At 37.4% G+C, this 13,795-nt stretch overlaps 1 protein-coding gene across 3 annotated transcripts in view; it reads right to left on the minus strand.

The window, feature by feature from the left end:
• FSTL5 (follistatin like 5) overlaps positions 1–13,795 on the minus strand; it is a 663,480-nt gene that overhangs the window by 301,906 nt on the left and 347,779 nt on the right. For all 3 annotated transcript variants that reach the window (XM_064487260.1, XM_064487220.1, XM_010986860.3), the window contains exon 5: positions 10,063–10,259. In XM_064487260.1, the coding sequence (XP_064343330.1) occupies positions 10,063–10,259 (197 nt within the window). The remainder of the gene's footprint in view (positions 1–10,062; positions 10,260–13,795) is intronic.

Below are 13,795 nucleotides of genomic sequence, written 5' to 3' on the forward strand. Positions count from 1 at the left end.
TTCATTTTGTCTGGCTCTGGTTCCAAAACTTCCCACTTCAGGTGCCTCAAAATGTATGTTACATCTGAATTAATGATTCCTGACAAGGCCAGAATCACTGAATTTTTGTCATTTAAGTATCCTAGGATGCTTTGGTCAAGGAGGCCACTTATAATTTCATTGGTAAAGTATCTTTTTAATTAAGACACAATTTAAATTAGACACAATTTTCGTAGACTATTGTATAGTGTAAACACATCTTTTATATGCACTGGGAGACAAAAAAACTTTGTGTGACTTGCTTTACTGTCATATTTGCTCTATTGCAGTGGTCTGGGGTGGAAGCTGCAGTATCTCAGAGGCATGCTTGTGAAATACACAGTATCTCGAATGATGATAACTTATCTAAAGATAAATAAAACTGGAAAGAGAAATAGAAAGTGCCAGAGGTAGACGTAAAAGAGTGTCTCCCTTCTTATAGAGATTAACGGGTATTAGATTTCTGGGCTAAAGCATGACTTGGAAATTCAAGATTATTACACCAACTCTCAAGAAAGGGATCAAATATGTGCAATTGATTCTAATGGTCTCAAGTCAGGTCGTGATGATGAGACTATTGATATGGGGGGTAGGGAGACAGAGGAGAGAAATCTTGCAGTTTGTGTCTTTTTCTTTACTCTCCTTGGTGAATTAGGAGAACACATGAACTCATGGGATATACCACTCATAAGTTCAAGTAATCTGAGCTCTTCCTCTTTCTTTGCAAACTATGTTTCTCAAATGAATCATGGCCATGTCAGAATCACAATGGTCTTAGCAGAGTTAGAGCTCAGGGATCCACTATTTTAAAGAAAGTGCATCACATTTGTGAAGTTGAGGAGAGGCAGATACATTCACTTCTTTATTTGGCAAATGTATCCATTATATCCAAGCCCAAGGCTCAAGAAATAAACGTGCTCCTTTGGTAGTAAATAACATCCCCAGGCATTGGCTTTAAGACAGGAGGGGAGGAGGCAGGGCACAACCTTTAAAAGAATGACTCAGCAATTGAAGATACAACATAAACTGGTTAGAACCTACTGGGCCCAAGATGATGGAAGATTTGACTTCCAGTAGAACTTGATATGCTTACTGTAATACATGAGCTGCAAAGGGGCACACCCACAGGCACTAAGACAATTCCCAAGCTGACATAAGAGGCCAAAAAGTGGGCAATGGCCAAATTCCTGGAAGTCCCTGTCCTTTTCCCAAAACAGAATAATCCTCCTATTTGTTGGCATAACATGCCCATAAAAACTAACCACCTGTGACCCTGTACCCCAGGGCCACTCTCCCTTCTGAAATGGACCACATTCTGTTTATGGATGTGTATCTCTCTAAATAAACTTGCTTGCACTTTACTGCAGCTCGCTCTTACATTCCTACCTGCAGGGAGCCAAGGACCCTCAACCTGAGTTGTGATCATCCTCTCATGACCCCTTCTCCTGCAACAGCTTTAAGTTTCCCCCACATTAATATAGGTTGGCTCCTTCATTACTTGGTCCTCCAAACACCCTCTTGTCCACTTTCTTTTCCTCTTCTGCCTCTCTGCCTTCCTCTCTCCCTCTTTCTATCCTTTCTCGGCAACCACCATGTGCCAAGAACAGTGCTAGGGGAAGGCGATACATTAGTAAGTAAGAATGACACGGTGTCTGCCCCATGGAGTTAATATTCTAGGAAGGTCAAGTGGGAACACGTCACCAAAAGATTACACAGACAAGATAATTAGATGGTCAACAGTGCTTCAAAGTAAACAAAGTGCAAGGACAGAGAGTAAATAATATTACAGATTATAATTGTTTAATCAAACAAAGCTGGTGCTACCCTGCAACAGGTGTATTACAAGAAAGGAATTCTATGAAAATCATCACATCTTCTAAGTTCTCTTTTAGGTTTTGTAACATGCCTAACATGTTAGAAGACATTTAAAAAATAACTAGGGCCAACATTAATTTTGAAAGACTAGCTTAAACCACCGGTGGGAAGATACAACTTTTAAGGCATTCTATAGGGCCCACAGGGATTATGTGAACTTGAATGCCAACATTTTAAATGCACCTTGACATTCTAAAGGAAAGATGATACAAATAATGTGTTTAACATTTTTGCAAAAACTAAATTTTAATTTTCAAGTTATGCACATTAGGAATGGCATTAAAGAAAAAAAAAAAAGGAATATTTGAAACTTGTTACTAAGGTTTCCAAATACAACTGAAAGTACTATTTAGTCATTGTAGCTCTGAGCTGCACCTACACCAACAATTGTGGGCCTTCCCTTTCTCTCTTAAGTGCTAATTGTGGCTATTATTATGATTCTGAAATCTTCAGCAGTTGAAATTCTCAGTACAAGGAGGACCCACCTACTGGCATTGCCAGTGTCATTCTAAGTCAAACACTTGGCTTCTGCTGCCCCATTATTTTGTATACCTGGTAGGTCTATGGGGTTTTTCAATGTTGAATAGGATTAATCATTACAGCATCATTCCCTGAAAATCCCCACTTGTCTCCTTTTCTATCCACACGAGTGCTTATTTGTTTGTATGTAGTGCGTTCCCACTAAAATAGCTTTTTATCCATGAGACAAAACGATTCTTACCAATCTCATAGTAAATGAATATGTTGACTAGACGGCAGAACCTTTTTTAAAGTCTTTAAAACTGTAACAGGTTTTATCAACTCAAAATAAAGATTAACTCTGCATTCTGTACAAAACCATTCTAATCATTTTTAAAGAAAATTGATATGTACAAAGTCTGCAGAAACATCATTGCCATGCCCATCCTGTAAGCCTAAAAATATCTAGTGTTATTTATTCTTGCTTTTTATTTAATTTAGTAAATGTAGTCACATATGGTAGTCATTGAACAAATGGCTTTTTAAGTCAAATATATATAACACAATAATCTAAAGCCTGAGAACAAGTCGTTCTTTTTATTATTTTAATAAAGAGTTGGCATATGTGCACATTAGGGAAATATTTCATTCTAACATGCATTCCTAATGCGAATCAGCTTACTGAGATGATGGAACCTAAATGAAGAAAAGGCTAAATCAATATACTCAATACAGCGGCTTATTTAAACTCTAGAATCACGAGGGAATGACTTTGCTTACTTAAATTCTATGGTGGTTTTGAAGTGGGAGGAAGGAGGGCAGGGGGCAACCATTGAAGGAATGACACAGCAATGAGGACAGGACACACTGGTTAGAACCAAGATGGCGGAAAATTCGACTTCCAGTAGACCCTGAGCCTCATGGCGCACCCACAGGGCCATGACAGTTCCCAGGCTGACCGTTAAAGGTCAAAAACTGAGCGGGGGGAGGGGGCTGTTTCCTGTAAATCCTCACCCCTTCCCCAAAGTAGCTGGAATAATCCTCCTACCATTAGCATATGCAATTACTGAGCCCATAAAACCTAACTCCCCACCTCTCAGTCACTCCCTCTCTCTGGCCTTCTGAGACGGCCTGAACTCTGTCTGTGGAGTGTGTATGTGTTTTTACTTTAAACTGAACACCCCGCACCTCTCGGCTTCTCTCCCTCTCGCCTTGCTGAGATGGCCCTCATTCTGCCTATGGAGTGCGCATCTCCTAAGCTGCTCTCCCTTCTGAGTGAACCTTCTTTTTGTAACAAATGATCATTAACCTTCATTCTTTCCCTACACTTGAACCTGCCAAGAGAAACGTGTTGATACCTTAAGCCACTTCATCCTGAAATCTCTATTTCAAGCATTACAAGTCTGTTTGAGGAATAGCGTATGTTCTTCGAACCACAAATGTATGACCATGTAGTCAGATGCCTGACCGCACTGGTCATATACACAACACCAAGGGGAGAAACCTGGTGTGTGAACATGTTTCAGATAAAGAAAATTCCTAATGGATGTTGAGGCCTTTGCAGTGAGCTGTTATCCTAGGAGGTATACATTGGAACATTAAACCAATTTGGAGCATATCGCTACAAGGACACATGCCACTGAAGCAGGGACTAGTAAAGTGCAGATTTCACCAAAGATCCAGAGACAGCAATTCTCACTGTTGGAGAAGACAATTTAGGAGAAACAAGAGAGAGATTCAGAACACAGAGATGAGTCTCAGACACCTGTTTAGATCTGGGGAATAGAACACCAAACGAGTGAGGTTTCACACCTCATCAGCTTGGTTCTAGGAAAAAGTCAGAACATCTGATTTTGCCTTTAGTCCACAGACCTGGCTACTGGCCAAGACCATTCCGTTCTACAAGCTCATTCTGAATGGGGTCCACACAATATAGCACAGATTCAAGAAAAGACACAGGGACACCCAGAACAAAATAAATTAAATGTCCATTTACCTGTTGTCAATAAAGAGAGGGTAGAAAGTTAAAAACAAACATGCTCCCCCCAAAAATCCCCTTTACATGTCATTGAATAAATACTAAATCAAATACTAACTTTGTCGCAGTAATTAAGACATTCATATGGGAGAAGAGAGAGTGATGATCTGGTCTCTTCCTGTAAAACCTAACTTGACAGATAACTGGTTCTCCCTTCTCATCCAACTCTGTATCCTTTGGGGAGGCAGAAATTGTCACCCAAGTGGTGAAAATGGACGTAATATACAACTGAGGAAGGGGAGAGGCAGGAGACTTCACCTGGCTGTGAGGGTGTAAAAATTAGGGCAGAAAACAGAGGAGAGGAATTTCCTCTAGCGTCAAGGACTGAAGATATATTTCCCCCGAGGAAAGAGTGTGCCAGATACTGGCTTTTGATATCAGCGTTGTGATAGTCTATAACTTGCCTTTTGTTTTTAAGAAAGGAAGATGCTGACAACTATTAAATCTGATGTATTTGATTATACACACTCAGGAGGAGGATCCAGAGCAGAACCCTGTTGTTTCTGGATTCCTTAACCCAGGCTAAGGAATTGGGAGCCCCAGAGAAAGTGAAGGACTTGAAATTGAGAGAGAGACTTGGGGACCTCATTGGTGGTGTAGGAGGTGCAAAGCAGGCTCTGGACAGAACACCAGGAAAGGAAAGGTGTACGGAGTGCTTCATCTAAACCGGATTTCAACCAGGGATTTGTGTCATGTGTGACATAAACCCCTCCTCTGTCTCCTTGGTAGAGCTTCAATCATTCAACCAAGTCCACATTGCATTTTGCAAATGGATTTGTGTGTGTGTGTGCATGTGCGTGTGCGTGTGTAGCTCAAAGATGAATGCAAAGAGACACCAGACACCTGGGTTATGGTAATGTAATCATAATATTATTACTGTTACTACTATTATTATCATCACTATTACTCAATTACTACACTATTAGTAGTAACTGAGGACCTATGTATGTTTAAAATACTGAAATTGTAAAAATCATCAATTACAATGTATTGTTTCTTCCTTACTCAAAACATTGCTTTCAGTTATTTCTTATAACTTGGGTTTATGGGCAAGAAAAACCGGCATGAAATTCAGTATTTGATAGTTTTGATATGTAGAGATATTTCAGTATAGTAAATACCAGCATCTCCAAATAAGATATGTGCTGTATTTATTTTAAGTTCCATTCAATCTACCATCGCATATGTAAAGGCATGGGCACTGCATACGCTGGGGAAAGTGCCCAGTATCACAGTAGTCATTGAATGATACGTACTTGTCTCTAGGCTAGAACTCAGGACTTAATAACATCCATGCTAACTATATGAGTTATGTTGATTAATACTTCAAACGAGATGGGCAAACCAAATACAAATTGAAAAAATGCTACCGTTTATTTTTTCCCATCTCTTGGAATAACCAAAATCATCTTTCATCTTTTGCAAGAGCAAATGTTTTCATTATACAATGGGTATTAAAACTTTCCAGACCTTTAATAATGTATATGGTGGACTTCTGGCTTATAATGGCTATGAATTCATGGTATTTGATTCATTCTCACCTCCATCCAACCCAAAACATTAAAAAATGCACAGGGTAGCCTGGAAGGAAGTACTGATCAGTTGCTCCTTCACTAACTCAAGCACAGGTGCCCCCTTTTATTTTTATTAATATCACAGTACCCACAGGAAACTTAAATGTGAAAATACAATTAAAGCTAGCAATGACATCATGTTTTCTATGTGCTAGCCCCGTATCTAAGAAACTTACATATTCTAAATAATATTGAGATCACATCCAAATTACATCCTAGGTACTATTATCATAGCTAATATTTAGAAAAGGAAACTGAGACACAGAGGTCAGGCAACTTGCCAAAGGTCGCACAGGCAGTTAAGCAGTAGAGATGGGATTTGAACCCAGATTCTAGAATCAAAGTTCTTAACTAATACGGTGTGGTCATAAAAACGGTCCTTTTTGAAAAATATTTGAGGACTTCATGGGGGTAGTGCCGTTCACGCCTTTGCTATTTGAGAAATTACTCGCTTTTGATTTTTGAAATGCGTATCCCATCTTCATCTTTGTTGACTTCTCTTCTTCAGTTATTACCTGTTTTAACTCTTCCAGACCCTCAATTGTCAAATCGACCAGCATTCTAACATTGTATCAACTTCATAAAACATGATGCCTTTGAAACTCCAGTTTTGCTTTGTGATACGTTTGCACTTTATAGTTGGATATTCTCAACGTACAAAAATCAGCCTCCAGCTGAAAGACTAAACGCACAGGTGTTGACGTTCACATTAATGGGCGGAAGCAGTGGGTCGAATGAGATCTATTTCCCTGACGGGTCAGCTCATCTTAGCAAATAGTTTCTCGCTGTGACAAGCTGTTAACTGTGATACTGGAGGTCTTACCCCCTTTCTATTGTTTTTTATTATGTCTTTCTTCTCATCTAGAAAGGCCTCTAGGTTCTAATTTCCTTGAAAATCTGCAAGAGAAGCTTTAGAATACATAGCCATTATGTGGAGTAAAAATAAAATGTGTGCAGCCAGCTTTCATGCTGCATTTATAAAACCTCAAGACCAAATTATGTTCTTTAATTTTTACTTGTCACTGGCAGTATCTTAGAGTTACACATCACATTTCTGCTAATAAGACCTTGTAAATTATTAACAGACACCATTATGGTTCTTTCCCTTTTACTCTTTTAATTTAAATTATTTTCAAATTTGATCTTAAATTATGAGATCATATATTTCCAAGTTTATTATTAAGGTCAGATGTATTATTGGTTATACTGCTTGGCATATAGGTGCTTAAAATGCACCTGTAACCTAAAAATACACAAATCCAACACAATATTTGTGCTAGAAATATATTACATCTTTTCCAGAGTGCCTGTTATAGTCTTCTGGGTTTTTTAAATTTCATTAACTGCTGACAAAAGAGATATTAACTTTTCCACTATTACTGTTGAAGGCGAGGTACTGACTTCTGTGGGATGTATGCAGAAGTTCATAAACATCACCTTCCCTGGTCCCCCCTTGTAGGTACCTCAGGGATGGCCAAGATATAAATGGGATTCTGATGATCCTTTCGGCTCTTGCCTCATAACTTTCAGATGAACTGGAAGGGCAATTTTCAGATGTAACAGTGAGTCCAGATCAAAGGGAGCAGAGTAAACTAACCTAAACTTTATAGCAGGTGATTTTATTTTGGGTTGAGTTGTCTTCTCCCAAATGACATTTTAAAGCCTTAACCCTAAGTACCTCAGAATGTAAGCTTTTTTGGAAATAGAGTCCTTGAAAACGTCATTAGAGAATATAAGATGAGGGTCTGCTGGAGGAGGGTGCACCCTTACTCCAATACGAGTGATGTCTTAAAAAGAATGTGAACTAGGAAACCACAATGCACATGGAGGTGGCCCAGACACAGCTGACCACACCATTGGGAAAAAATGGGAAACCCAAGAAAAAGTGCCAATTAGAAAAATGATGAGGGTTTGTGTCAAGCAAAGATCAACATCTCAGGTTCTTTTCACTTCACGTCGTTATTCCTGCTGACGATACGTCCCTCCTTCCTGAGCTGACACAGGTTTATTGGAGGAGAGAGAGCCGATTGGGACATACTTTTTTGATCGAGCCTCTGCTGGTGAGACTCCATCTTGGGGCCAAGCTCCAGGTTTCAGTGGCAGAGATTTGCTTTCCTAGACATCTCTCTCTCTCTCTCTCTCTCCCTTTTTTTTTTTTTTTTTCAAAGAAACCTGATAGTCTCTTAAAAAGAAGATACAAGATGATGTGAAGACAACTACACAGAGAGAAGCTGTGTGACCACAGAGGCAGAGACTGCAGTGAGGCGTCTAAAGCCAAGGATGCCCAGTGCTGCCAGAAGCTGAAAGAGGCAAGAAGATACTCCTCCTCTGAGGCTTCGGAGGGAGCGTGGATGGGCCAAGACCTCGATCTCAGACCCTGAGCCTCCAGAACCGAGAGCGAGGTTGGTGTGCCCCCAGTGTGCGATGTTTTTTTCCCGCCACCCTAGGAACTAATATAAACTTGGATGTAGCAGAATCTTGACACTTGCGTAGGTGAAATGCTGATACTGCTGTTTTCTAGTGATTTGGATTTTTTTCCTTTGGATTCAGAAGTGGATAATATGACAATAATTAGACTCAGACAGATCATGTGTCATACCCAACCAGTGGTTACAGCAGTGTAGACAGGTTAATAAAGACTAAAAATTATTAAAAAAATAAAAAAGTAAGAAACAAAAACAAAACTCCAATATATTCTAATATGTCAGACACACATAGAGCAAGGTGACATGCCTTAATTATAAACTCACTTTTCCTGAATTAACTAGTCATCTCTTCTTATTACTACAGATATAAAATTCTAAAGAGTTTCATTCCTGAAAACTAAATTAGGAGAAATAGAACAAAATAGATATCTTAAATAAAATTTTTCTCATTTTACCCTCAAATTCCAGAGTTTAATTCCATAAATCCCATTGCCTGGGACTTAGTAACTACTAAATAAATGTAGGTTGAATTAAAAAAGATAATGAAAATGATGGATATTTTCATTAACTGGATTGACGAAAACTGTACTCAACTTTGTCACAAGGTCACATTATATGAAGCCTCCATACTAAGTTACACTATTCCAAAGCATAGAAATACTTGCGTAATAAGACCAATATTCCATACTGCTGGATTTTATAAATAAGCGATAGAATTAGTTATAAAGGTTGAATGGCATGATGTTGTGGAAATAGACAACTGAGTCTTTCTGGAAAATGATATTCCCTGCTAAGCATGACAGCAAAACCCATCTTAAGATACATTTTGGAAATCATCAAGAAGTCAGCAAAACTCCTCATGCTACCACCGTCTTCCTAGTCACCCGAGATTGTGTGGTTCTCTCCATTGCTCACTAAAACCTATGTATGTTTTTGGACAAATCTTATGTCCCTTATTTTACATTTCTACAACTAGTTTAGATTCTTAAATCTGGGGATTACAGTTTCCTTCAGAGGAGTCTGTCTATCTCAATAATACACACATAAAAATTTTCTGTTTTTTCCAAAGTAGCTCACATAGAGATTTTTTGAATATTAAAATATTCTCTTTAATAATGAGTTTTTAATATGTAAAAAAAAAACTTTTGGTGACAAATTTCAAAGAAACAAAATTGAATAATGTGGACTTCATATTAAAACCAGATTTGATATATTATAATTGATCTTTGATTATTGAAAAAGTACTAAAATATGTGAGTGATTTAATACCTTCTTAAATCACATATTTACATTATGTTATAGATATACTCAACTGCCCTTGAATACCAGATAGACAAGTTTCTGTTGACTGATAGAAAATTAAACTTTACAGAAGCCCCAGAAAATATTTGGAAATATCTTATAAATCCTATAAGACAGAGAACTGGTAATTCCTTTAGATATTTAAGGTATATTAAAAGTAGACATCTCTCTTAAACTGTACGAGAGCATATAAATGTAATTTAAAATTAATACAGCTGATAGAGTAATCAATGTTTTCTTGTAAAATATTTTATGTCTACACTTAAATAATATAGATAAAACATAGATTTTATCAATATAGAGTAAATTCACACAAATGTAAATATATTGTATGTGCTCTACTTAAATAAGCATGTTAATTTAATCATACCTGAGTTAGTTCATTAATATCTACAAGTCCGTTACTGTCAGCATCAAAATATTTAAACATTTGATCCACCAACAACTTCTTCCGGAATACATCATCACCGTTAGGGTTTTCATTGTCTTGGGTAACGTATTTTCGATTTTGTAAATCTAAAAGCATGCTTTTCATCTTGCTGTATTCAGTAGCCTTGCAGTTATCTCCTGCAACAAAAGAACTATGTTATTTTCAAAGCAGTATCATCAAAAAGGAATCATGGATTTTATTAATGTTTAGAGTAGACATCTAGCAGACAACATACTTTGTACATCAGTGTCATATATCTACTTTGCATACTTTATCACTCGCACAAGGTGAAAAAAGGAATGGGCTATTTTCATGGGAGGGTAGACATTTTTCATTTGTACCGAATCTAATAACAGCGTATATGCTGTGTGTTTTCTCTGTGCCAACGTCATTGGTTCTGTGAAGGACTTAGGAAAACATGACAGCTTCAATTAGCTCCAGTGTTGAAATGCATTTTCTTAGTTTAACTCCACACTGTGTGTTCCTATAGTGATGATTTCATAGGTTCTGAACAGGAAGCTCAGGGAGATGAAACAGTGCCCCAAGGCAGAGGGTTAGATGGTGCTAGATTTTGCACTTAAACCCATACATATCTGGCTCCAAAATAGTACAGCAAGTTTTTCACTGGAAGTATGTTTTTTAGATTTGGATCTCTTTTGAAGAAGTTGTGTGTATGTATGTGTATGTGTGTTTACATTTTTTTCTTGATTCTATTTTTAATGATGCTAAGCTCATATTTGTATTCTTCCAAAAGTCTTTACCTAATTTTTCTGATATTTCTCTCTCTCTCCTTTAGAGCACTTGGAGCTTAACATGATATATGTTTGCTTTTTTTTTTTTTGAAGTATAACGAGTTTACAACGTTGTGTCAATTTCGGTACGTTTGCATTTTTTATCTTGAAGTTTTAACCTTGAAAATATCACTTTCACAACAAAAGTATGAGCTTATTGAAGTAACAATGCATTCCATATTTTCAGCATCTCCCATAAAATAACCAGCGGAATCCTGGGAACCGCAGAGATAATAGAAATAACTGTTTGGCTTAATATCTTTGAAAGTAATCGCAATTTCTCTAATATTGTTACATGATTATTTTACGAAGAATTTTTCTTCCAGTGGTCTCCATGCCGATGTCTTTATAAATGATGCATTGAATTGAAATGCATACTACAGATAGTAAATTGATATAAAACATACTACAGAAAAGACAGGTGCAGGATATAATTTCAAAATGAAAAAGTAGGTATTATATTAGCTAAGAATTTTTACAACATTTTAAGGAAAAAGCTAACATTACAATTGTGGTTCATTTTGACAATGAGGCTTTAACAGAATCTATAATTTTAAAGAAGGTTTCTGAAGATTTTTAAATATGTATCTGAGAAGCATGAGGGTGAAAAACAATATTTGAAGTCTCATTAACTTTCAAGACAAGATGGAAAACAATCTCTGCCAGAGCGATGGGAAACTATCTTATTTTTTAAGACTGTGAAATAACTACTGTTGTTCAGCAATTTTAGTGTTTAGCAATCCTGTCAAGAACTTCTTTCTTACCACAAAATGTAAACTTTGTGCCACCGATTAAGTCAATTTTGCATTATCTTGTTCTCAGTAAAGAAGAATGATATGTTTCCATAATAGCAAGGACATCACTGACAAGAGAGAGAGATAAATCCAGAGCAGTAGGGAGCAATTTGGATGTCGGTGAAAACTGCCAAAGAGGAGCCTTCAAATATGTGCGTGCATGTGTCTGCATTGAGAAGAGGGAGACACTGTGATCAAAGAGTGGGGAAAGCAGAACAGGACATCCCACAGCATTATCTGGAATTTCTGTATTTGACCTTGGACCAGCATGTCCTTTCATATTTGACTGATGGGGAGAAGGATGGAGTTTGGGGGACCTGACCTGGGTCCATCAGTGATGAGAGGATAAGAACATGGGAAACGGAATTTAAATGATGAACATATTTTAACCAATATTTGAAATTTCAGGGGAGGAGATACAGTTTGGGTTGTCACACTCTAAATCTGATCAAATCAAGTAATATGATCATCGTAACACTCTCTACTAATACGTTGTTCATTTCCCAAATTATAAGTTTCCTGGCAAGTCCAGACATTGAGGTGGTTGCTGGACATCCAAAGAAAACAAAAATAAAAGGACTGTAGTCAAGGCATTCATATTCTATGGAAATGCACAATAAACAGTCATAAAATTATATAAAACTTTGTAGGATTTTTAGATTTAAAAATAATGTCAAGTTTTTTTTAGTAATAAATAGGTACAGCTGTTATTTATAACAGATACATGTAATGCAGGCTTCCTATGTTCCATGAACTTCATACATATTAAATCATTTAACTCTCCTCACAATCCAACAAGAAAGACCGCACAATTACTACTATTCTACAGATGAAGAACTCGGGCACAGAGAGTCAATAACTTGTTCAAAGTTACAGAGCGAGATAGGAACACAGTGATTTGTACACCCAGGCAATATCTCCTTTATCCTTTATTTTCTAATTTTCTTATCCTCAGAACTCAATTTTAAAATCAACTGATACATGGGTTCAGCACCTTCATCTAATGGTTATTTGAAAAGTGAAAGACAAATATAATAATAAACTCCAGATTATATCACTGCTCCAATTACAGGTAGAGAAAGAACTTGTAAAGGGAGGGGGAAAAAAGGAGTATCTGAGAAATAGCAGGAAAAGTACAGGAAAGTACTGGCAAGGAAGCTAAAGGGAAAAGGACTTTTCAAGAAAGAGGGTGTCATGACCTATTCAATGCTTCAGGGTAAAAGCAAGGTACACAGTAAAACACGCCCATGGGATGCCCTAAGGTGGAGGCAACTGGTGACATTAAAGAAAAATTTTAGCAAATAAATGGAGAATTCATATTACAATGGATTAAAATGAGTAAACACAAAATGAAGATTTAGAAATATTAAATGGTTACCACCCTTTTAATAAATATCAATGAAAAAAAGAACTAGCAATATTAATGAAAAAAAGAATAGATGCTTAGAAACAAACACTGATGTAGATTAAGAAACCACATCCACAAATAACACCAGGAAGGAGGGTAAGGAGTTTTTATTTGTTTGTTTGCTTTGATAGAATTCCTTTCTCAATACTTAACCAACATCTGGCATTACATTGGTGTACGGAAAGGGAAAGAAATGTTCTCCTGAGCTCACTTCCTGCTCTTGGAGACCAGTTATGAATCCCCTCTGTTGTCCCTGCTCTAGAAACTGAGAACAAGACACTTGAGGTCCCACCTGGTGGGATCTGTACCACCTCTTCTCATGAGTGCGCTGCCTCTGGGGCCACGCTGACTCTGGACTCAGGGGCAGTTAAAATCCACCCGGCCTTTTGGGTCCTGGAACCACGCAGAATCTCTGACTTTCAAATGGCTGCACCTGTGTAGCTGGTGGTGCCTCTCCCAGTCTCTATGGGAATGAGGATAATTACAATTTATATGTTCGACAGTACAGTCATCTGTTCTGAGTACACAAGTGCTCAACTTACAGATTCTGTCAGGTATGCCTGGTATGAGTTTTTCAAAGGCTGTAATTTGTTCTTATCTCTGTGAAATTACACTTTTATCCACCACCCCCATTCATCAGTAAAAAGTATCAATTCCTGCCAACACAAAAATATTCAAAT

This window comes from Camelus dromedarius, chromosome 1, assembly GCF_036321535.1.
Source record: "Camelus dromedarius isolate mCamDro1 chromosome 1, mCamDro1.pat, whole genome shotgun sequence".
In the NCBI taxonomy this organism is placed as follows: domain Eukaryota; kingdom Metazoa; phylum Chordata; class Mammalia; order Artiodactyla; family Camelidae; genus Camelus; species Camelus dromedarius.